At 42.7% G+C, this 25695-nt stretch overlaps 1 protein-coding gene across 1 annotated transcript; it reads right to left on the minus strand.

The window, feature by feature from the left end:
• Positions 1–2681: 2681 nt before the first annotated feature.
• NRSN1 (neurensin 1) lies at positions 2682–9883 on the minus strand. Its single transcript, XM_082753221.1, has 3 exons — positions 9728–9883; positions 5182–5379; positions 2682–4237 (listed from the first exon to the last, which is right to left on the minus strand). The coding sequence occupies exons 2-3, from the start codon at positions 5368–5370 to the stop codon at positions 3839–3841; spliced, it is 588 nt and encodes a 195-aa protein (XP_082609347.1). The 5' UTR covers positions 5371–5379; positions 9728–9883; the 3' UTR covers positions 2682–3838.
• Between the last annotated feature and the right edge of the window lie 15812 nt (positions 9884–25695).

A 25695-nucleotide genomic window follows, 5' to 3' on the forward strand; every position in this document is an offset into this window, starting at 1 on the left:
GCCAGTCGGTGCTGATTGAGCTCAAGTGCTAATTCCTTTATTTTAGCCCTTTGATAGAAGGCTATGGGCAAAGTGCATCCAACTTTGGCTCTTGCAGTCTTTTGCTGTCTCCAAGGGCTTTCAGATCCCTGGGGGGCTGAGCAGCCTTCCCCAGAGTGAAGGCTCTGTGTGCTGCTCGCTCCCTGTCAAGCCTCATTCTCCTCTGGCTGCTGGTCAGGATGCTGCTGCTGCTGCTGCTCTCATGAAGAGCTGTTTGCTTGCACTTGTGCATAATTGCAAACCTCATACTTGGAAATGGCAGGCAGAGGCTGTAGCAGAAACTGGAGAATTAGATGTGCTTATAGGCAGCTCAGGAGGAGAGAACACTTCTGCTTCTCTGCCTTAACTTGTGATTCACTGTGCATTGGGAACAAATGGAAAACAGAGGGGTCAAGGCAGCCCGGAGCGGGGAGGAAAAAACAGATGTGAAGAGGAGCTTTTGCACAGTGTGGTAGAGGATGCAGACCTAATGATCAGGAGAGCATGTATTAATCAAGTCACTGATTACCAGTCAGACTGAAAAATGCAATTTATTTTTTTTGCCACAATTGCAAAGAAAATGGTGTTGGGCTAAAAGGGGTTTCATTATAATTTTAAGCCAAATAAGGCTAGAAGGGCAAGAAATAAGCATGAAGAAACTGACAGAAACCTGTTTATCAGGAGGTCAGTAGGTGGGGAAAAAAAGGTCTCCGCTGTTCAAGACATGATTTATTTGCACTAGTTAATCCAGTAATATGTCCTTTGGAAAGGTGATGGCAACCAATGTCAGGAGGTGAAGTCCTAGGCAGTCCTGGAGTGGAGTGATGATTCAGTGGACATGGGAAAAGGGAAAATATATATGGCAGGGAAAAGATATGAGCAAGGACAGACTGTCCTTAGCCACACTGGGAAGTTCCCAGAGAGCTGGGCTGCCCTTCATTGCTCCCCACCTGGAGGAAGTATCACCAGCATTTTCTGTGGTAACAGCAGAAAGCACATCACCACTGCTCTTTTGCCGACATTTCAGTTCCTGCACCAAAGGCTGAAGGTGCTAAAACATTACAAGGAATCAAATCTCAAAAACGTTTCTAATGTGCCTTAAACTTTCTGGTGTATGACTTATTAATATAAACAAAATAATTTTATGCTCAGCATTTCCAGAAAAACCCTGTGTGGATCAGAAACTCTGTTGTGAAGGATTTCAGCCTTCAGAGGTGTCAAAAAATCTGCTGGAAAATCTCTAATCAACTGAAACAAGGGTTTAACAAGATGAAGTGTGTGCGGCACCATTAGCTGTTACAGTGTCAGCAGCTTTGCTGCTGCTAAATCCCTGACACATTTCCTATCCCAGCAAGCTTCGGTAAGATCCTTGAGGCTTTTTCTTTTCCTTAACACCTGAGTAATGCCGTGCATGACTCATCCTTTCTCACAATGTCAAAGATGTTCAGTTCTGCAGAAGTGATGCACTGTGGGACCAAATGCCTGTTGGCTGTTTCAGCTCCATGCACTGTCAGGTCATCTGTCCTATGTACAAAAAATTAACAACACTTGTATGATATTTATGCATGGAGTCTGTTTAAAGGAGAACCGTATTCCCATATAGGTACTTTGGGTAAACAAGCCCAACCTGGGCTTTCTTTTCCAAATGGATTTTCAGTACAACTTTCAGTACAGCATTAACAAAATGTGCATGGAAAGATGCACTCAGTAATAGCTACGGGAGCTATCATTCCAATCTCCTTCAGTGAACTTCACTGTGAAACTTAAAATGTCACATCTCCTCCATGCACAATTTTTAATTAAAAACTGCATTGAAAAGGTCAGGACAGCTTGACTCTCTGCTGCCCACATACTGATAACCCAACAGCAGTGAAAGTAAGTAGTAGTAAACAAAATCCTTCCCAGCTTGAAAAGAAACTGATAAGGACTCTCTCCACCTGAAGTAACTAACAAACAGCAGTGGCAATGGCTCTTTTCCATATACGACTCGTAAGTAATCACTACTGCTCATTCCTGATAATGAAATTCTTGCTGGCTTTCCTTTAAAATAATACACAGCTCCTCGTCTTATCACTCTCTTCCTCTTTAGCACTATTTTCATCTGCTTCTACCCTGAGATTACAATCTTATATTTAAGCATTGGGTCCAATGTGCTTTTGCACTTGTAATATATGGGTGTAAGCAGCGCCAAAACCAACTTCATTTCATTCTATGTAGTTAGGTGCTTGTGACAAGCTCTTAGTTGGACATCTCTTTAGTGTTAACACTTGGAGACTGCACTTGCATTCCTTAGATAGGCAGTTTTCACTTCTTTCAGAAGAAAAAATTACTTCTGATGCCATTGTCAGCCATCGTAATTACTACAGATTCAGCTGAAACTTCCCTACACATGTATTCAGGTTTATTTATGTCATGGAAGTCTGAACTGAGTAATGGAACATGACATGTTTTATCATCAAGGACGGGAGCATAGCTGTTACAACATACCTGGCACTACCACGCCGGAAATTTTTGATCCAGCACCAAAGTGATTTCCTCATGTAAGAAAGCTGAAATGCAGACTGCATTTGAGTTTTGACCACCAATTTCTCCTTTCCACGTGAAATATTAGATTCATAGAGAAACTTGTCTGACTAGAAAGAGATTTTTCACAAATGTCATGATTGGCTCACGCCTAGAATTTTATTCAATCCATTCAAAAAATAGACAGAACTATAAGGTGGCACATATTGTCAGAGAATACAAATGTCACATCCTCCTTTAAACAGTTTAATTTAAATCCATAGATTAAGACAGTGAAATAATTGCCCCAGGTGAGAAAATAATCAAGGGTCTTCAATGAAAGTATTAGTCTTCAGGAAAGCATTTACACAAATGTATCTGGTAAGCATAACTTTTTCTATCATCTATAAAAATATAAACAGCATTTCAAAATGTCTTTAGATAAGTATGTTAAAGTCATCTAACATGGCATTAACGTACTGACAGAAAATGGGGCCTGGGCATGTCAAACCACACCTAGTAATCCATACCCAGCCAAAACTGAAACGATCTGTATGTGTTTCAAACATAACACAACATAACAGTAGAAACAATTTCAAACCAAAGATAGACAAGTATGATGTTCCTCCTTTCATATGAATTCCTTATCTTTTTTTTTTTTTAATATTTTTTTTTTTATTACTATGACAATGATTAAGTGGCAGTTCTGCACAGCTAGCTGTAACTCTGGAACAAGTATAATTTGCCTTTCCCAGAAAGTAACCTTACCGGGAAGCGAAGTGTGCCAAGATCAAATTAAGGACATTCCACTGTCATGGATGTTTTACTTGTGCATTATTACTTCGATGAGGACCATAGCATGTGATAGGAGGACAAGTGCACATTACAAGGGCAGAACCTTGGCTCCCTGGACAGCAGAACCAGGCAGAGTAAAGAGTATTTTAAAGACAGAAAAAACAAAACACCAACTCATCTAAACTTTAAACAGTGCAATGTAAGGTATTCCTGGTACAGCTGTCATAAATGCACCTTGTATTTTCTAGGGATGCAATCTGGTAAGCTAGACACCTAATCATTGTTGCAAGGACTTACTGGTTCAACACAGATTAAAATGTTTGAATACACTGCATATATTGGTCACAGGTCTAATCACATAATTTCACTTCTCCGAATCCTAAATTTGCACTGGAACAGCTTCCCAATCAGCTGTGAATTTGTATAGCAGAGCACTTGATGTTGTAATTGACTAGCACGTATGCCAACAACAGCTGATATTTTCCATTAAAGTGATCTACAAGTGAGAAACAAAACCAAAGGGTCAGGTTTCAGGTAAAGGTTGGACATTTTGAACTTTGGACAAAGTGACAGGTATCTTTGATTCTCCTGGTGCTGGCGCTTTTGTGACTGGGGTTGCATGGGCTTTTACATCTGCTATTCTCTCTTTAAATCTTTGCTGGAGGTACTTTTCTTCTTTGGAGTAACTTTTAGCAAAAGCAGACATCAACAGACATGCTGACATGGCGGTCCCTCCAATGCAAAACAAGATTGCTCCCGCCAGCTTGCATATATCAAGGGACCCATTAAACTGAATGGCACGAGTATCCACCACAACAAAATCATCTTTCCCAAGAGCTTCAATTTTCGGTGGCACGAGAAAACCCACTACAAGAACCGTTAAACCTATCAGCATAAAAGCCGTCCCGGAGATGAGTCCGACCTGGAAGACAAAGAAAATTAAACAATGAATATGGCCTTCTAGTTTACTGTTAGTAAGCAGTTCTAGAGAACATTTATCTTTTACAGTGCCTTGCAGATGCATTTTTTGTTGTAACCAACGGCCACTGTTTTCCTTTTGGGTGGCTCTACTGGAACTAGAATATAGAGAAGAACTACCTTTTAACAACTCATATAATTCAATATTGACATTTCTGGAAACACCAGAATACATATCTATACTTCTACATAGCACCTCATGTCCAAAGGGCCTGTCACAGAAAGGATCACAGTTTAACCCCAGTACTGTGTGACCGATTATTTTTTTAGCTTTAGGTGGTGCTTAGCACCAACTCTTCAGTCCCCAATGGTGGTCTGTGTCATATCCACAACTTGCCATGAAGAATTCACAGAATATTCCTAGCACAATTCCCATTAGTGCAAAGTTTGATTCACACAGGATGGGCTACCATCAGAGCAGAAGGTTTGGATTAGATGACCTCCACAGCCCCCTTCCAACCTCTGGTATTCTCAGACTCTCTGAAGTTCCCTGATCTTAATGGAGATCTTACTGTTGTTCTTAATCTCCAGCTCACATGGTTCCACTGTTAACCTGCCATTGCCATTTGTAATTATCTTACAGGACTATTAAGCTCTTGAATTTGGAAAACCCTGCCCATAACAAGACTTTGAGGTTTCAGTGATGTGGCTCCCTGTGACAGAGAAGCTAGAGGATTCAAAAACCCCAGAAGTCCCCTGGAAGCTGATGTATCTTGGTTTAAAAAAAATAAAAACTAACAAACAAAACCCATACACTTTTGTATTAAGACAGATGGTTACTCAGCCATCTCAGTGAAACCTGAACAACTGAATCCCTAAGATCGTTAGTTACACATGAGTATCTCAACATAGGAGTTTCTCTCTCCAGCACCTAGCAATGGGTAGTACCTTCCAGAACGTAGAGCTCCACCTGCTAGGCGATCTCTGGATCTGAAAATCATCCTCATACTCCCATATTGAAGCTGTGCAGTCCTCATAAAACTGATGCAGGTAGGACCGAACTCCATAGCGTTGGTAACCTCCTTCAGTGCTGCCCTGCGTGTGCTTGGTCCCGCAGATGTCAGCATAGGAGCTCATCCTTCCTACCTGCAACGAGAGGTTTCATGCAAAGTAGATCTAATTATTGACGTGGCAGGAGATGAAAGCTAGCTACACACGCTCCAGGTGACACGAAGAAAAACAGCCTTGGTAATGAGCCTGGTAATGTGTGCAATGACTCAGCTGAAGCAAACCCAGGGCACTGAGCATTTTGGTGCAGCACAGCCTAAAGATGCTGCATGAACACTCCCTCCCATATGTAGGGTGCCTGGTCCCCATCCTTCACACTAGTGTGCTACTGGGTTTCCGTGGAGATTGAAAAAAGCAGAAGATGACAGGTAACAAAAGCCATCATCCCTCTAGGGCTCAAATTGCTTCTGAGGCTGACTCTAGTTCTATCAGTTCACTAGCATTTGCAACCTTACAAACTTCCAAATTGCTGGATGAGTTGGTTGTTTTTCTGTTTTTTTTTTTTTTTTTTTTTTTTTTTTAAATCCATTTTTACCTGACCTTTTGAACTTTAAGGCTGTGTGCTGATGTAACATTCCTAGCCATAAGAAATGCAGGCAAAGTAAGTCCTAACCAGATTGAAACTCTCTGTATCCTGCACTTAAATACAGATAGTTAAAAATGAAAAAGATGGAATGGTACAACAGCATTGATGTGCTCACCTAAGAATGAAATGCAAATACTGAATTTGTTGAAAATTACTGCTCCCTTGGAGAATTCAATACCCAAGCTCCCGCTGACTTTAATGAAATAAGAATTTTGCCTGCTATGGAAACAGCTAACAATTTTTTTTTTTTTCCACTTCACTGAAGTTATCCTAACTTAGAAAATTAGTATTTAACTATGCAGGTCTGAACTTGCACAGGTATGATGTTAGTGAATTCATTAAAGTAATACTAGCCCCTCAAAAACTTGAGCAATAGGTCAGTACTATTTAAGCTGAATGGCTTCTTTTTAAGGAGTTCAAAAAGTCTTAGTCCAAAGGGAACTGTTAATTCCTACCCAAATCTGAATGTCACAACTTAATTTATCAACTTCAAACAGCTTCAGCTGGTTCACCTGATTGCCACAGCCACTGCAATTTTACTTGGAGGGAGGGAAGGAAGGAAGGTTTGATGTGTTCATCACAACTAGGACCTCTGTTTTACAGCTTTGCAGTCCCTTTGCCCTTCAGTAATGTTTGATCTTGCTGGATATTAAATATCTGTTTATGCAAGGAAAAAAAGTAGATACTGCTGCATTTAATTTCAGCAGAAGCCAGAATGTGCCAACAGGTAATGGCAGCCAGCTGGAGCTCTTGGCTGGTTTGGAAATCAGCACTGGTATGATGACGACCTAAATTTTTAGAATTTGGTTGCATTCTTGGCCCAGTGAGAGAGGGCTTCACTGTCTCCTCTTAATTGCTAATCATCTTGGCTTTCATTTACTTTGTATATTTAATATGCATTTAGTTTAGGATTGCATGATCTCAACATCTTATGGTTGCAAGTTTCTCTACTGTGATTCATGGCAAGGTTTCAAGGCTCTCAGAGAAGTTATGGCAAAGATGACATTGATAAAAGAGCTTGAAAAAAACATCTTTTTCAATGCTCTGAAGTTTTGATCCATAGTTCTTTTTGATACAGCAACAAGATAATAGTGACAAGGCTATGCATGACATTGTCACATGCATATAATCTGCACCCTTATGGAGAAACTCTGGAAATTATTCTGGTTTTCAAGTCTGCTTGTTCTTTTACAACGGTGGTCTTTTTGCTTGCCTTGGAAGTTTCTCCTTCTATTTATTCCTTGACCAAAAAGAAATGAAAGAGTCCTCTTGTTTCACTGCCACCATTTCTTCAATAGCTACCTAGCTGCCAATTTCCACATGACAAACAATGAAGAGAGCTCTGTCTACCCACTACAAATAAAAAAGACAATACCTCAGGGTAAAAGAAGAACATGGCAAGATCATCTATATGTAGATTTCTCCAAGATGACAAGAGACAGTAAAGTACATTTTGAGTGTTTCCATGAGAAATCATAGAAAATTTCACCATTCAAAGGAAAAGTAGCAAATGATATTCAATAAAAGCGAGAAGCGGCTTAACCTAGAAGAATAGTGTTCTGAACTCCTAGTTAACTCCTAAATACTTCATAGACAGTAAAAAGTCACTTAGTTGTCATGTACCCATTATCCATGCCCATTCAAAGAATGAGGGGAGTTAGGTATGCCATTCGTCAAAAATCATCCCAAACTGGTGCTGAACTTAGAACCAAACTGAGAAAGCACTGTACCTAATCTCAGTGTAGGATTGCACATCACAACAAAGCCACAGTGTATTTTACCACAACCACCTCAACTGTCACACACAGCCTATATTTTGATATCACTTAGGAGCAGTCCCATATACCCGAACCTGCCTTTGGTTATCGGTAAGCAGGTACTGCATCTCCCATATCACAAAGAGAAGAAAATAAAGAGGTCAACTAAACTCCACAGAGAATCAGGCTTTCAGGCCCTTACTCTGCTTTTTATTCTCATACTAGAGCTACCTCCTTAAATTACATGCAACTGGTTGCCAATTTAGTGTACTCAGGTGAGCATATTTAGTGTCACACAATGAGCAGAATGGGAGGCACTTTTCCTGGATGTAATTGACTTGACAAGGTCAAAGTAGGGAAGTACCGGACCCAGCATCAGCAGGAAACAATTTTAGAACATTTTTTTTGTTCCAGAATTCTGGAAAGAAGGTGGAAAACATTGATGAATTTGGATTTTCTTAAATTAATGTAACTGTAGTAAACTAAAGTTGCTGATTCAATGCAATGTGACAGAAACCTATACAAATAGATTTTTCTTGAATTCACTGCACTGTCTGTATGTTTATCTGTTGAGAAAGATGTAGGGAGGATTGGTGTTTCTAATGATGAATTACCTCCAAGAACCCCATACCCTGTAATCACTTATCTTACACAGATTCTTTTTCTGTAGCAATCTAAAATGCTAATAGGTGGTTTTGGTCAGGCATATGAGCAAAATGATAAACAAGAGCTTGGGAGGTTGAATACTAGACAAAAGAAAATGATATTTTGTCTGAAAGAGCTGTGACAACATCAAGTACTATGACCTTTTAAAATGGAAAAAAAAAAACTTGATCTAGTCGGCATCATTAGTCCTTTTCAAGCGCTGCATAATATGAGTGCTACTGCACATTCTCTTTACTTATTATAAATGGAAGAGTCTGAACATAATCCCCTACCTTTTGGAAAAATCTCATCCCTTAGAGAGGAAAAAAGAGAAGGCTTCCCAGCCCTATATGACTCACTGAAGCAGTCTGGTAATTTGGCCTAAGATGGTCTCTTTTCTCAGCTGCAGTGTAAACATTATGTTCTTGCTATGTACTGATGAGGCAGAGGAACTGAAACACTCAGAGCATGGTGGGAAAAAGCAGCTTTACATAAATGTTAGTGCCTGCATCGATTTACACTGGGTGAATAAATGCTGCAGTAGATATGTCCTCTTGCGTGTTGATGTCTATTTGCATGTCTCACCTTCATGGCTGAGAAACTAAACGCTGAGATGTTGGGAAACTTGCTGGAAAGAAAGACTGACTGTTACTCAAATCTGCATTAAGCACGAGCCTAGAACACGCACCCAGGCCGCAGGAAGTCATTTATCTTTACAAGATTTTCAGTGTCTAAACCCAAGATGTCTAGGAACATGCGGGATAGATGACCGCGGCTTCAGCGCACGCCACTGCGTAGCAGCAACCCATCCCCTAGCAACTTTTGTTTCCATGGCAAAAGCTGTCCTGTTTACGTTAAGCTTTACTATTCCCCACCGATCCACAGAGATGTAACCGGACTGGCAAGCAGGCAGGTAAAAAAGATGAGCACGACCCATGAAAAATTACCCGATAACGTTTTCCAGCTCCTTTGGATTACTTCCCACTGAAGGGTTGGTTGCATTTTAAAAGCCGTAAGGGACGAGGAGGGCAGAGCAAATTCGGGGATGCCACTTCTGCACCCCACACAACTGCCGCGGTGACGGGCAGGAGCAGACCCCGGCTCCGGGGGGGGGGTCCTGAGAGAACACCCCTCTCTCCTCTCTCCTGTCCTCTCCGCAGTCGCACCCCACGGCCCCGCGGATGCCCTTCCCTGCTCAATTTCACCGCGCTGATGGGGAGGCAGAGCCCTGCGGGGAGCAAGCATCGCAACGCGCACCCGGTGGCACCAGGCACAGTCCCCCCCCCACGACAGCCCCGGCCCTCGGGGCCGCTCGCTGAGGGACCCCGGCCGGCCGCGGGCTCGGAGGAAAGGCTCGGCGGGGCTCTCGGTGCCCTCCGCGGCCAGCCCCGCTCCGCGCCCCCCGCCCGGTGGAGCCCCATGTCCCCGCTGGGTTTACCTGTCCTCCCGCCGCGGCGGCGCTAGCTGCGGCTCGCCCGGCCCGGCCCCGTCCCCATCCCGCTCGGCGCCGCCCCGCACGGCCCCAGCGCGCAGCGCCCGCCGCGCCCTGCCTCGGCGCTGCAACGCCGCCCACGGCCGGGACGGACCCGGCTGGGCTGGGCCCGCAGGGACAAGGGACCGAAGGCGGCCGCCCACTGAGCACGGAGCCCCTTGGGGCCCTGCCCGGCCTCAGCCGGGTGGCGGTGGGCAAGACGTGGATGTCCTGGGTCTGCCCCGATAACGAGAGGTTGTGGGGTCAGCAGGAGGGGCTGCAAGGCAGGGAGTTTGGGGGAATAGGTAACGGAGCGAGGGAAGAGTTGGAAGGCATGACGAGACGCTAAGGTGTATCCCGCAGAGGCAACGTGCGATTCCCCTGGAAAATAAATACAATAAAAATAAATACGTGGAAAGAACGCTAAAGAGTCATTTTAATATCCCACACTGAAATACATACAAAAAAAAAAATAAATAGAGTGTCACTGCATGCAGGAAATACAGAAGTGCATTAAAGCAAAATGAGGTAGTAATAATGGAAGGAAAAATAATTGTTTTACTATTATTATTTTTAATGTTTGAATCACTATGGTGTCTGAAGAAAATAAAATTAATGGTAGTTTAATTAATAACAATGTCCAAGCTCCTTTAAAACAAACTGCTTTTGATGACAAAAACAAACAAAAAACCAATGTTGAACAATTGCAAACTAGGAATCTTAAGAATGGCTATGAAAAGTGGAAGTAAGGGAGTACATTCAGAGGAAAAAATGCTCATTTATGTGGGTTCCATCCTCTTCTTCCAAAGCTGACGTGCCCTTTTCAGTTCATGAGCAATGACAAACATGGTTTTCCTAACCTGAGCACAGCTACTTCCAGAGCAGTATCGTAATCAGTGAGTAGTATTAGCATGCCCTAGCCCAAGGCAATTAACAAGGCAATAAACTAACAATTATTTGTGAAAAAAATCCAGAAAATACAGTGAAGCCATAAATGAACAAGTAACAGGACAGAATAGCAGAACAGATTTTCTGTTTATTTGTACTGTAAGGACAGCTAACACCTGTTTTTACAGGTAGTATCACTGTTAGGATTGAATGCTGCTTTAAGCCAAATCAAGTGGATGTATTCTATCGAAAATGTAATTAATCGACACGAGCTGTCCTCTACTTACAAACATAGCTTTTGATTATTTACATAGTGACAAGGGAGATAATTACAAGATGAAATACATGTGTTAACTGGTACAATTTTGTTTTCTTACACAGAAGGAATATGCTCAGCAAACTATGACAAATTAGCATTGTAGCAATAAGAACATTTGCAGTAAAGCTAAAAATGAGCCGTTAACTCCAAACTAACAACCTTTAAGATTCACCATTGTTAATCTCAGAAGTTGCTTGTAGTGCACATCTGGATGCAGCCACGTTTGGCTGGGAGGGGAAGGTGGCTTTTAGGCATACAACCGTGGCTGTGTTGTGTCAATAAAGGACAATATTATTTGCTATTGATGGACTTTGAGTTCCCTCCTGCCTGTGCTTAGCACCAGCAGTGAATAGCTAGTGGCAGCTGTTGAAGTTGCTAGGTTCACTGCTCCCATTACTGTTCTCAAGGACAAAGCACACACAGCTGAGCTGGAAGATGGCTGTGTTATAGCTGGACACCACCTGAAAACTAATAAATGAAGGAGGGAAAGGGGCGAAGGTATGTCTGCAGAAGGGTTTGGAGGAAGATGTTCGTTAGGAAGGGCATAAACTCAATCTGAGATTGGAACTGAGGTTTAAGTATAAATTAACATGGTTACGAGAGATGTTGAACAGAGTGGTATAAACGTCCCATTTAACCAAGAAGTTAGTAACATTAATGTAAAGATTTTTTTTTTAGAATACTAGCACATGTAAGTCATACCTATGACTCATAATGCGAGCTGCTGTTATAGGAAAGAATTTCCAAATCTAAATTTTTCCTCAATTTGCAGCTTTCACAAAACTTAGGCTATGTTTATACTGAAGGTTTTAGCTGGGAGTGACGTGGAGAGCGAGCTTAATGTCTCTGTCTCTCAAATTGTAGAACTTATTAACTTGATTTCTTTCACTTTTGGAGAAGGAAGCTTTCTGTAGCTTCCAGTGGTTGTGCTAAAGGTACGTGATGGACAATAGTGAACATTCAGAGGAAAGAGTCCTGTACTGTCAAGAGCTTCTGGAGGTGTTGGTTGCCATAGAATTTACAGGCTTCTCCCTTGCTAAGAGGTGAAGTGATCATGACAGCCAGCTTGCTGAACACAGCTTAGTTAACTTCTGGGAGCCTGTGCTGAATAGGAGGAATTACAGCTTCTGGGAAACATGCGTTTCTTTTGTAGCAAAATACTGCAATTGGTATGAGGGTCATGTTCACTGAGTAGCAGATGTCTGTCCATATTTGCTTAGCAGCCTTGGCAGCCTTCCAGAGACTGTTCTTCAGTTTCATGTGCTGCAGAAAACCTTGGCCTGAATAATTTTGCAATAGTGGCATTATTGGCACATTTGCCTTTCTTTTCCTAGTGTCTGGCTCACTTTCACCTGGAGAACAAGGTCCTGTAATGCTTCCACTTTCTGGAAAAACTTCAGTTGACCTGGGAAGTTTAAAATAAATTTTTGTTTTGTTTGCTTGTTTCTTTTATTTGTCTCTGTGCAAAATGATGTGATGTTACTTAAAAAATAAAAAAACAGAGATCCAGAATAGAGGCCAAATTCCACATAGCTGTTTAGGGAAGGATACCTCCAGGTGCTTATGGGGAATCCAGAGTTTCAAGTCCTGGCCATATCCACCCTCAATTGGTCTCCATGTTTGGCTGCAACATGAGTCTATGTGTGTGGAATTGCTTGACACCTCTCTTCCTCTCAGATGGCATTCAGTAACAGATCGTGGTAGCTTTATGAGACTTGTCCATGCAGAGCCACAAAGAGGAGCTCAGGTATATAAAGATGATCCCACCCTTCTTCTCTGTAAAGAAACAGCAGGAGAGAGGTGGGAGAGCTTTTGCCACTGCAGAAGTTGCTGATGGGGGCCATGTGGATCAAGAGCTAATAGCTGTTGTTCTGCCCTTCTGGCTTTGCATCTCTGCAAGAGGCTGTTGCTGCTGTTTAGATGGTACCTCTAAGTGGACAGAAATACTGGGGAAGAACCTGGCAAAAAAGGTAGAGGTCATTTCAGGTCTGTAATGCTTCTTTCTGCAGCCTCTCTAGCAGTTCAAAATAATGAGAAAAGGGTATGAGGAGAAAGGTGCCAATTTTGCATCCCTTTCTCTCCCATGTGAAATTAAGAGCAGATGTTGCTCTTATGATGTCCTGCATCCACATTATTTTCTGATAGCAAAAGGACAAACCTGGAGGACAAATTTGCACAAGTGCAAACTGAACATGCAGAGCTACCTTAGGAGACATGAATACCTCTATGAACACGTTGTGTTCTTGCCTGCCTTTCTCCTGCCTGAAAAGGGATTGGTGTCCTCTTCCAACTACTTTTGGACCAATGTCTGGTGAGACAGGCTAGTTCTGTGGGGGGTAGCCATTGCCATTCACCCTGCATACTGACTTGAATCCAGGACCCAGAGCAGCTGTCATGTTCTTTCTGTTTGGTAGTAATATGAAACTACCATTCTGATGGCCTGTGTTGATATCTGGAAGGGCTCTTCAGAGGGTTTCCATAGGCCTGCACTACGTTCAACTCCAGCAAGTGATATCTTCTTGTTGTTCCTTTTAAATATTTTTAAAACTTATGATGTGGAAGGTAATTTACAAATTGAAGGCATTTTTTTCCCCCAGATTCTAGACATATTAGTGCCAGCTGCTCCATTCCTGTTTTATCTGAGGTAATTTGGCTATTGATATTGCATAAAAATCTGTGCTTAATTTCTTGCCCTTCAAATATTGCTGTATTTTCCAGAGCTTTCTTGAAAATGCTCTATCTGGCAAAAATATTCTGCCATTATCTTTTTATATGAGTTTGTCCTTGTTCCCTGAGCTGGTAACAGAAGGGGCTTTCTTGAGAATCCACACCATTTGCCGAGGTGATCGGCTCCGGGGCAGACGCGTTCTGCAGCGGAGCGGGGGATCGGACAGGCAGGGCTCATTTTTCCAGCACCGAGCCCACTTGAGGGAGCCGCCAGGGCCCGGCAGCCCTCGTGAGGGAGGCGAACGAGACGAGAACGAGGCGGAGGCAGAGCCAGCAGCGCCCCCTCCCCGGCTGGTCAAAAGCTGCCCCTAGGGAGCAGGCAGGGCGAGCAGGCAGGGCAGAGCACTCCCCCCCGCCCATATGAACACCTCCTCTAACGGCGGTCTGCCGCTAGCTCAGCTGCAATGTTGCACACCAGGCACAGTGCTCTCTGTAGGAAGTCTGTACACAGCCAGACCGACTGCCCACTCCAAACTGCGGCAGTTCAGGTCTCCGGGTGCAGGGAGTGCCTGAGCCTGTTGCTACCACCTGCGAGGGGCAGAGAGACTGTGTGTGTGAGGTGCGAGCAGGTGGACGACCTGGTCCGCCTGGTGGCAGAACTCGAGGAGGCGGTCGAGAGGTTGAGGGATATCAGGGAGTGTTTTTTGACCATGGGGCGCTTTACTTGTCACCTGGCCTTATGGCCACAGATGGGTCCCTATCTCTAAGGGGAAAATGGATCCTGGGCCAGGAGCTGTTGAGGCTCATTGAGAGGGCTCTAAACTAGGTGAGAAGGGGGACGGAGCTGAAACAAGGCTTGTTGGAGGTGTGCCAGGGGTAACAATGGCAAGGCTGGGAGAGAAGGCAATGGCCCAACTGAAGTGCATCTACACTAATGCACGCAGCATGGCTAACAAACAGGAGGAGCTGTAAGACATCGTGCGGCAGGCAGGCTATGACTTGGTTGCCATCACAGAAACGTGGTGGGACCACTCTAATGACTGGAGTGCTGCAATGTCTGGCGATAGGTTCTTCAGAAGGGACAGGCAGCACAGAAGGGGTGGTGGTGTGGCTCTCTATATCAGAAAGAGTTCTGATGTCATGGAACTTGAGGCTGGGAATGATAAGGTTGAGTCCCTATGGGTTAGGTTAAGTGGGAAGGCAAACAAGGGAAGCATCCTGGTGGGGGTCTGTTATAGACTGCTGAACCAGGATGAGGAGACTGATGAGGAGTTCTACAGGCAGCTACAAAAGTTGTGAAATTGTCAGTGCTTGTTCTTGTGGGGGACTTCAACTTCCCAGATATATCCTGGAATCACAACATAGCCCAGAGAAAGCAGTCTAGGAGGTTTCTGGAGAGCGTGGAAGATAGCTTCCTGATGCAGCTGGTTAGTGAGCCTACCAGGGGAGGTGCCCCACTAGACCTTCTCTTCACAAGCAGAGAAGGACTGGTGGGAGATGTAGTGGTTGGAAACTGTCTTGGGCAGAGTGACCATGAAATGCTAGAGTTCTCCATTCTTGGAGAAGCCAGGAAGGGGACCAGTAAAACCGCTGTCTTGGACTTCCAGGGGGGCGACTTTGAACTGTTAAGGACACTGGTTGATAGAGTCCCTTGGGAGGTGATTCTGAAGGGCAGAGGAGTCCAGGAAGGCTGGGTGCTCTTCAAGAAGGAAATCTTAATGGCGCAGGAGCAGTCCGACCCCATGTGCCCAAAAACGAGCCGGCGTGGAAGAAGACTGGCCTGGCTGAACAGAGAATAGTGGCTTGAGCTTAGGAGAAAAACGAGGGTTTACAATCTTTGGAAAAGAGGGTGGACCACTTGGGAGCACTATGCAGATGTTGCGAGGCAGTGCAGGGACAAAATTAGAAAGGCCAAAGCTCATCTGGAGCTCAGTCTGGCTACTGCTGTTAAAGACAACCAAAAATGTTTTTACAAATACATCAACACAAAACGGAGGACTAAGGAGAATCTCCATCCTTTACTGGATGCGGGGGGGAACTTAGTTACAAAAGATGAGGAAAAGGCGGAGGTGCTTAATGCCTTCTTTGCCTCAGTCTTTAGCAGCAAAACCAGTTTTTCTCTGGATACCCAGTACCCTGAACTGGTGGAAGGGGATGGGGAGCAGAATGTGGCCCTCACTATCCATGAGGAAATACTTGGTGACCTGCTATGGCACTTGGATGTACGCAAGTTGATGGAGTCAGATGGGATCCAGCTGAGGATACTGAGAGAACTGGTGGAGGAGTAGCCAAGCCACTTACCATCATTTATCAGCAGTCCTGGCCATTGGAGGAGGTCCCAGTCAACTGGCGGCTAGCAAACGTTACACCCATCTACAAGAAGGGCCGGAGGGTAGACCTGGGGAACTATAGGCCTGTCAATTTGACCTCAGTGCCAGGGAAACTCATGGAACAGATTATCTTGAGTGTCATCACGTGGCACTTACAGGGCAACCAGGTGATCAGGCCCAGTCAGCATGGGTTTATGAAAGGCAGGTCCTGCTTGACGAACCTGATCTCCTTCTATGACAAAGTGACACACTTGGTGGATGAGGGAAAGGCTGTGGATGTGGTCTACCTTGACTTCAGCAAGGCTTTTGACACCATTTCCCACAGCATTCTCCTCAAGAAACTGTCTGCTCATGTCTTGGACTGGTGTATGCTTTGTTGGGTTAGAAACTGGCTGGATAGCCGGGCCCAAAGAGTCGTGGCGAATGGAGTCAAATCCAGCTGGAGGCCAGTCACTAGTGGCGTTCCCCAGGGCTCGGTACTGGGGCCAGTCCTCTTATTATCGATGATCTGGATGAGGGGATCGAGTGCACCCTCAGTAAGTTTGCAGATGACACCAAGTTAGGTGTGTGTGTTGATCTGCTCGAGGCTCTGCAGGAGGATCTGGATAGGCTGGACCGATGGGCTGAGGTCAACTGTATGAAGTTCAACAAGGCCAAGTGCCATGTCCTGCACCTGGGGCACAATAACCCCAAGCAGAGCTACAGGCTGGGAGAGGAGTGGTTGGAAAGCTGCCTGGCGGAGAAGGACCTGGGAGTATTGGTGAATAGTCGGCTGAATATGAGCTAGCAGTGTGCTCAGGTGGCCAAGAAGGCCAATGGCATCCTGGCTTGCATAAGAAGCAGTGTGGCCTAGGGAAGTGATTGTCCCCCTGTACTTGGCTCTGGTGAGGCCGCACCTCGAATACTGTGTTCAGTTTTCGGCCCCTCGCTACAAGAAGGACATCTAGGTACTCAGAAGAGTCCAGAAAAGGGCGACAAAGCTGGTGAGGGGTCTGGAGAACAAGTCTTACGAGAAATGGCTGGGGGAGCTGGGTTTGTTCAGCCTGGAGAAAATGAGGCTTGGGGCAACCTTATCACTCTTTATAAGTACATTAAAGGAGGCTGTAGCGAGGTGGGGGTTGGTCTATTCTCCCACATGCCTGGTGACAGAACGAAGGGGAACGGGCTAAAGTTGCGCCAGGGGTGTTTTAGGTTGGATATTAGGAAGAACTTCTTTACTGAGAGGGTTGTGAGGCATTGGAATGGGCTGCCCAGGGAAGTGATGGAGTCACCATCCCTGGAAGTCTTTAAAAGACGTTTAGATGTTGAACTTAGCGATATGGTTTAGTGGAGGACTTGTTAGTGTTAGGTTAGAGGTTGGACTCAATGATCTTGAGGTCTCTTCCAACCTAGACAATTATGTGATTCTGTGATTTATCTAGGTGCTTTTTTTTTCTTTTTTTTTTTTTTTTCTTCTCCTGTCTCTCTATTTTACCCTGAAAATATATGGAATAGAAATTGTTAGTTCTCTTTCATTCTTGTTGTTCCTGGTGATTTTGAATATATTGATACCAGGCAATAGTTTGGAGCTGACTAATCCAAAATATGAGTAGACAAGTGATTAAAGACTTGAAAATAACAGAGTTTGTATGATGGAGTGAACATTTGCCTGTGAGGGCAAAGAGGGATAACAGGACTTAGGAGTATCTCAGTGACCAACTTTACTCAAAAACTTCTTCCATTCATGATGTTTGTGTTTTTCAGCAGTTCAGCATGAAATCTACTTGCTCTTTGACCTGGTTGTTTCCAAATAATCTTTGCAGATGCAGTGTGTTGAGGGGGTTTAGAGGCAAAAAGCCTCTAAATTTAGTTCCAAGCAAATGTCAAAAGTGCCATTTTCCAGAAGTGTCAAGTGTTTGACAGCAAAAGTATGCAGCAGTGAGCATTTTATTTGCAGCAGCTAGTACTACCACCAGTAGTTACAAGAGTAACTCTTGCATGTCTGTCCTTTCTGTTTGCATATGTGAGGTTTCTAATGATGCTCAGCATGTCATACTCTGCATTCTTTTGTGTTTTGGTGCCCACATGGAAATGGCAGTGTCTGAAAACTTTACCTCTACTACAAGTGTTGAGAGTCATGAGGGTAACGTTACTAACCACTGTCAAAATGTCTTGGAGTCTTAGTATTGTATCTGTCTGATTGCTATTCCAGAAGTCATTATGCTGTTTCCTATCAGCCTTTGATAAAAAGAATGACATTTATAATGCAGTCATTATAAGTTGATAATGTAATTACTCTTTGGTTGGTCTCTCATATAACTTTATGCATAATCTGAATGTTAATGCAGCAGAGTGAAGGCAATACACAGTCAATGTTAGTGGAGTTTTAAAAGGCATATTGTTATTATAAGGCCAAAGATGGGACGGATAGCACTGCAATATTGTTATTGTCCTTGTATACTGACAGTCACTGTGAGTAACTGTTAATCAGATGGGATTTGCACTGTATGAAAGATGCACACACTGCCGTGCAAAGGTACCTTATCATTCAAGTAACTGTTTATTGTCTAAACCAGTGTAATCACCATAGCTGTAATACCACCACATCAAGTAGTCACTGTATTAAGTGCCAATTATTAGTCTGTCATTGTCTATTAGTCTATATATCTTCAGAAGACACCGATAGATTTTAACAATGAAGGTCTCTCTCCAAACTGTTGTTTCTCTGAAAGAGTGAGGAGGAACAGATTAACAGTCTCAACTCTTGTAACCAGCTATATTATTACTTGAAAGAGAACACATCAAATTGCAGCCCAAAGGCAGTGCCTATGCTGTTACAAGACTCTCTGGAACTTTTGACCTCTATTTATAAGAAAAAGCCCCAAACCATTGGCTGAGGAGAGCACGCACTGATTATTTGCATGATTTATAGACATTTTGACAAAATAAACATGTCAAATGTGTCCAAGGTGTTTGAACAAAGACACGAGGGAAATGTTATTTTCTTTTTAGTCAGCTCAGTAAGAATTTTGTTTTGCCTTTGACTCCGGTGAATTTTGGAGAGCATGGCACCAGTGGGATTACAGGCAGGCACCATCAGGAGAGCAGAATGCAAGCTGTTATTTCTGGGCTAAAAAATAACTGACATTCGGTTGTGGCATTTTCTACCTTAATTAACTGATGATGCTCAAAAGCAAACAGGCAACAATCGCAAACAGCCAAGTTCCACTCTTGTAACCCGAGAGTGGAAGGAATAATGTGTGTTCTTTGATTTATAAAATAGCAAGGGTACAGTTTGAATATCGTCCTTTTGACATTACCTCCCAGTTGCCCACAGGACACTTAAGACACTGCTGCCTTTGCAAAGATGTCCCAAAGACAAATTGTATAATGTAAATCTTCTCCTTGTGCCTATAGAGTTTTAAAATCCTTTTGATTCTAAAACCGTATTTTACAGGGATTGTGGTGTTCTGCAATTGGTAGAGGTAACTGAATGTAGACCCTTTTCTAAAGTTGCTTTTTGCATTGCCACACATGCACAAAGTTTTTTGTTGCTCCCCAAAGATGAATTACGTGCACCTAATTAATAGTCTTTTCACTTAGCATAACAATCACAGATTCACAGAAAGGTTGAGGTTGGAAGGGACCTTTGGAGGTCATCTTGTTCAAGTCTTCTGCTCAAGCAGGGACACCTAAAGCAGGTTGCCCAGGACCATGTCCAGATGGCTTTTAAAGATCTTCAAGGAGGAAGACTCCACAGCCATTCTGGACAACCTGTGACGGTGCTCAGTTATTCTCACAGCAAAGATGTGTTTACTGATGTTCACATAGAACATTCTGTGTTCCAGTTTGTGTCCATTGCTTCTTGTCCTGGCACTAAGCACCACTGAAAACAGCAAGGCTCTCATCTTTGCACCTGCCCTTTAGGTTTTTGTACATTGATGAGAACCCCCCAGTTCTCCTCTTTAGGCTGAACAGCTCCAACTCTCTTAGCCTTTCCTTAAATGAGAGGTGGTCTGGTCCATCGTCTGGGTGGCCCTTATTACTTGTATATTTAAACGTGGTAGGAAAACTGTTGTGTGAAGACTTCATGAGAAAGCAGCATATGTGTTCCCTAACAAAATCTGTTTCACATTCTCCTCCCTGCTGTTCACTTGCTTGCTATTCATAGAATGGTTGGGGTTGAAAGACACCCTGAAGGATAATCTAGTTCCAACCCCCCTGCCATGGACAGAGACACCTCCCACTAGACCAGGTTGCTTAAAGCCCCATCCAACCTGGCCTTAAATACTTCCAGGGATGGGGCATCCACAAGTTCTCTGAGCAAGCTGCTCCAGTATCTCACCACCCTCATAGTAATGATTTTCTTCCTTATAACTAATTTAAATCTACCCTCTTTTAGTTAAAAGCCATTACCCTGTTACCAAAATATCTCAGATAAAACCCTTAATATCAATGTAATGGTAAGAAGCAGACATTCTTTTTTACAGTGTCGGATGCATGTGGGATCGTTCCACCAATCACGCATGTCAGTTGAGTGATGCAGGTAGGTTATATTAATGTTACTTGATACATATTCATTGTTTATTCTTGGAATTATTACACATATTCATTACTTTCCCCAAAAGTATTTACATAGGCTCCCCATCGTTGTGAATGTGCCACAATGGGCAAGGGTCTCCAAGGGTCTTTAAAAATCCCTGGGGGTCACAGTCAAGTGTTTGCTGCTCCTCCTTGTCCCGTTGAGGCGTGCACAATCTCATATTTCTTCTCAAGATTCTCCATTATGCTGTTTCAGCGGATAAGAATAAAGAGGCAGTCTGTTTCATGCAGGCAGTTCCATATATTCCCACTGCAAAGTTTCTGTTATCTTATGCGTAGGCAGGTGCTTTAAAGTTAAGCAAGCATCGCACAATTGTTCAGCTTTGAGCTCAAATATTTACAGTTATGATGAAGAGTCCGTTAGTGGTAACAACCCCTTGTCCTGTCCCTACACTCCCTGACAAAGTCTCTCTCCACCTTTCCTGTAGGCCCCCTTTAGACACTGGAAGGTGGCAATAAGGTCTCCCCAGAGCCTTCTCTTCTCCAGGCTGAACAACCCCAACTCCCTTGGCCTGTATTCACAGGACAGGAGCTCCAGCCCATTGATCATATTCATAGCCCACCTCTGGACTTGCTCCAACAGGTCTGTGTCCTTCTTAGGCTGCAGGCCCCAGGGCTGAATGCAGCACTCCAGATGGTGTCTCACAAGAGCAAAGCAGAGGGGGAGAGTCACCTCCCTTGACCTGCTGGCCACACTTCTTTTGATACAGCCCAGGATACGTTTGGCTTTCCGGGCTGCAAGTGTGCATTGACAGCTCATGTTGAGTTTCTCATCTACCAACATCCCCAGGTCCTTTTCTTCAGGGCTGCTCTCAATCCATTCTCCACCCAGCCTGTATTTGTGCTTGGGATTGCCCCAGCCCAAGTGCAGGACCTTGGTCTTGGCCTTGTTGAACCTGATGAGGTTTGCACAGGCCTACCTGCCAAGCCTGTCCAGGTCCCTCTTGATGGCATCCCTTCTCTCCAGCGTGTTGCCCTCAACACACAACTTGGTTTCATCAGCAAACTTGCTGAGGGTGCATTAAATCTCACTGTCCATATCACCAACAAAGCTGTGAAATAATGCCAGTCCCAATACTGACCCCTGAAGAACACCACTCGTTACTGATCTTTACTGATCTCCACATGGACATTGAGCTGTTGACCACAATTCTTTGAGTGTGACCATCCAGCTAATTCCTTACCCACCAAGTTGTCCAACTGTCAAATCCATGTATCTCCAATTTGGAGCTATTGAATGCCATTATATTCCAGCAACCCACAGGACTGAAAGAAGAGTAATTCCTCTGAAGTCAGAGATCAGTTAAGAGTACTGGGCAGCCCCGTGGCCCTGTATCCACGTGTTTCTGATGGTGGCCAAGAGCAACCAAAAGAAAAAAAAAAAAAGAATACTCCCCAAATGAAACAAAACCTCTCATCCAGTGCCAGTTCAAAATAAATGTTTATGATTTGTCAACCAAACCAATCATCACTTTGTTTCTCCAGGTCTAGCAGTGGTAATTACTTTCTTGGTTCCTTATTCTAATGGTTAAATGGCTTTTCTTTTGTAGTGGTACATCTTGGTCATTATCTGTTTAATGACATTGAACTAGACTATGGCTTTTGTAGGGTAGGATTTTTAGTTGATTTGTAACAGCTTCACTGCTATAATCAACACTGGATATTGTAGTATAGGCAATCTCTGATAGCTAATGACTGTAATCAAAGAGAAAATAAGGTGTTGTGATAAAGGAGTTCAAAGCTAATGCAAGTGCTAATGCAGACTGAAATAAGGAACATTATTCTAACTGTAAGGTTAAGTAATTGTTTTAACAATGAGGCTAGGATTATACTAGATTCTTCTTCATTCTAATTCTTTACCAAGATTGGCTATCTTTTTGGAAGGTACCTCAATCCAGGAAATAATAGGATTAAGACTATAACAGAAATTTTATAGCTTGAGTTATGCAGAAGATATCAGGAGACTTGTGTGCTTTTCAGGATTGTCTTAAAAGAGAGTAATATGTCTGTCTTATTATTGATTCGGCAATGGGATAGCCCTTTTGAAGTTCATGAGAAAATTGTCTATGATTTCAATAGAGTTCATATTTTACCACTGGCTCAGCAGTAGGTATCGCCTCAGTTTAAGTGTATTTGTGGAATATAATCTGAGTTTCTTTCAGTCTCAAACTTAATTGCATGAGTGGGGTTGATCAAAGTGCTTTGCTAAGATATTTGACTTCCTTCATGGCTGTGGCAATAATGGCATTCAAGTGGAATAAATCTTGTAGCACTCTGGAGTCTCAGATTTCTTCAGGCCTGATGCCAGGGGCAGCACTTTCAAATGCCTCTAGTACCTGCTAAGTACCTGAGTCAGGTTACCATGTCTAGAATTACTACACACAGATGAAGTACTGCAAGGAGTTCTTCTAGGCTTTCTTTGGCAAAGAGGTTAGCTACTTTCTTCAGACATTTTATGTTATTCAGAGTTTTTTTTTTTATATATTATTATTTAATTAAGCTCATGCTAAATAATGAATTAGCATTTCAAAATAAGGCTATTCAATTTCTTCATGATAAATCACAAAGGAGGAATTGGCTCAACAGAGAAGCCAATTAAAACCTGCTGCTGCTGCATTGGCTTAAGGGCCTCCTGAATGCACGATTAACACTGTTGTGACCTTTGACTTCCAATTAATAGGTATTTAATCTATTACCCTAATTAAACACATTTTCAGGAGTACATTATGAGGTTCAGACCTGGTACCTGAACTATAAAGGGAAGAAAAACTTCTGTTCTGGTAAGGTCAGTATAAAGGTTGTAGAGCTGCAGAGTGATGAGTGTGAAATAATGCTAATAGTAAATCTTTCCATTCTTCTGCCCTACTCTATCCCCCTCCTCCTTTGGAGTGCGTTATAGTTAGTAAGCCTCAGCTTAAATTACATACTGCAAAATATAAGTACAGTTAGTTTTAAAAATAAGCTTTGTCCCTGGGAGAGCCACCTGATCTAGTTTGCATTGGAAGGAAGAAAGTTCATTCACTAGTTGTGCGTCAGCTATAATTTCATGTGCTTTTATATTAGGTGCATGCACTTGACAATGGTATCCCTTGAGAGATAATGCTTGCATTGTAAGCTGACGATTATATACATATGCTCGTAACTATGAATAAAAAATGCTTCGGAAGTGCCAGAGGAGAGAACCAGGTCTTGCCAGCATCTTTAATGATTACTGCTGTCTCCGTCTGCTGCTGCTCAGTTTTCCCCTCTTGAGAGTCAGTTTGTTTTGACTCTTGTTCCCCTTGTATATTAACTAAATTCATGCTGTCCTCATCTTGATATAAATATAAATAGGCCAGCAAGGAACTCACTGTTATGTGTGTCAGTTTGCTTTAGTAATGCATAAGCGTTCTTCTATTATGCTTTTTTTTTTTTTTTTTTCTTTGCGATCTTGATCTTAGAAGTTATAAAGTAAATTAGGAAAATCTCTACTGGGATCTATTAGTACCAAGACTTGTTTTTGCTATCAGATGTTTAATTGGACCAGATATTTTATAAGCTCCAGATGTCTTCATTCTCTAGAACATACTATCCTTTGGTTTGCATCTCTTTACCTGACAAGGCTTAAATGAAGTGGGTGCTGATGACTGAAAAAAGAGCACGTTGTTCTTGAATTTTGGTCTGATGATTGTTTTGATTGCTTTGTTTATGAAGGTCATTTTTTTGAGGTAGTGGTTCCTTGTACCCACTGTTGTTTCTTCTTGGAATATCCAGAGCCCTAGGAGGCACTGAGGTAACCTAATGTAGTTTCCAAGAAGGAACAGACCTTACCAACAACATATTCATATCTCACAGTAGACAATTAGCTCAATGAGTAACTCTGGATAACGTACTCAGAGCACTTAGGAGTACAAAATGGAGAAAAAAAAATGCAGTCAAGTGGTCTTGTTTTTTGCCTGTTAGGTATCTTGGCACATGTTTTCCAAAAACCCATTCCATCCTTCTGCATTGCAATCATTTGGCATGTAAGTATGTTCAACGTCTGATATATTTTGAGTGAGTGGCTGGAAATGAATAGAGAGGTGATGATGGCTAAAGTGGGCTTGACATTTGTTGAAGAATTCCAGACCCATGGATTTAGAGACCTGAATCAACCTATAATTTGCTAAATTATCTGGTTGTTTGCCTTTTAATACTGTAGTGATTTCTCATTGCGTATTAGCAACTGTACATTTTTATGGAAAGTTACAAACTATATCCTTAAGGAATAAGAAACAATATCTGATATTGAAGGCTCAAGTACTTTAGAAACAGACAAAAATTTCCATAGACTTTCCAGACAATGAGTTTTAAGGAATGGAATATATCTGACAGCTTCATCAAGATTATCTGAGGTGGTGGTTATTGTAGATGGCATGATTTATGCTCAACATTATATAGGCTTACTCTGTTCCTAAAATCATGTACTCTTCTGCTTAGTACATGAATATTACAAAAAAAAAAAAAAAAAGTAAACTACACTTCTATTCAAACCTGTTGCTGTATTCTAGTGAGGCACAGTAGTTTAGAAAGTATTTAGAGTGCTCTTGGAAATGAGTTTCATCTTATGACTTATACAATTTTTCTGGTACTGATGTTCAAAAAGCATTTCTACAATCATTGCTTTAGGGTCTGGAAGTTATGAGAGAAAAAGGAATCTTGATCCCAGAATCTTTGTTGTTAGCTCTTATAATGATCATAATATTTTATTTTTTTTTTAATGGACATTTTATCAGGAAGGACTCCAAAAGTACTTATTTACATCCTGTTCCTCCATGGACTAAATTGATACAGCTCTGCTTGAAGTTGATAGAACTGTGATGAATTTTCTCTTCTTGAACTATGTCCATAAAACCAGAAATTCTCTGACAAGTAATTTGTACTGCAATGCTTTTCATCTTACACAGAGGCTGGTGTTTTAAGGTGACTGGATTTTATGAATACTGCTGAAGCATAAGGTGGCAACCTAGGGACAAGCTGTTTGACTGTTATGGGACTGTTATGTTTCACAACACTGAAATATAACCAACAATTAGAATAGGCCTGTAGTATAATAAATTTTTCTGCACTCGTTGATACTGAGCAGCGTATGTAATATTAAGTATTGCATGTCTGCAGTGCCTTTCCAAGAC

This window comes from Aythya marila (assembly GCF_965140915.1).
Source record: "Aythya marila genome assembly, chromosome: 2".
NCBI lineage: Eukaryota > Metazoa > Chordata > Aves > Anseriformes > Anatidae > Aythya > Aythya marila.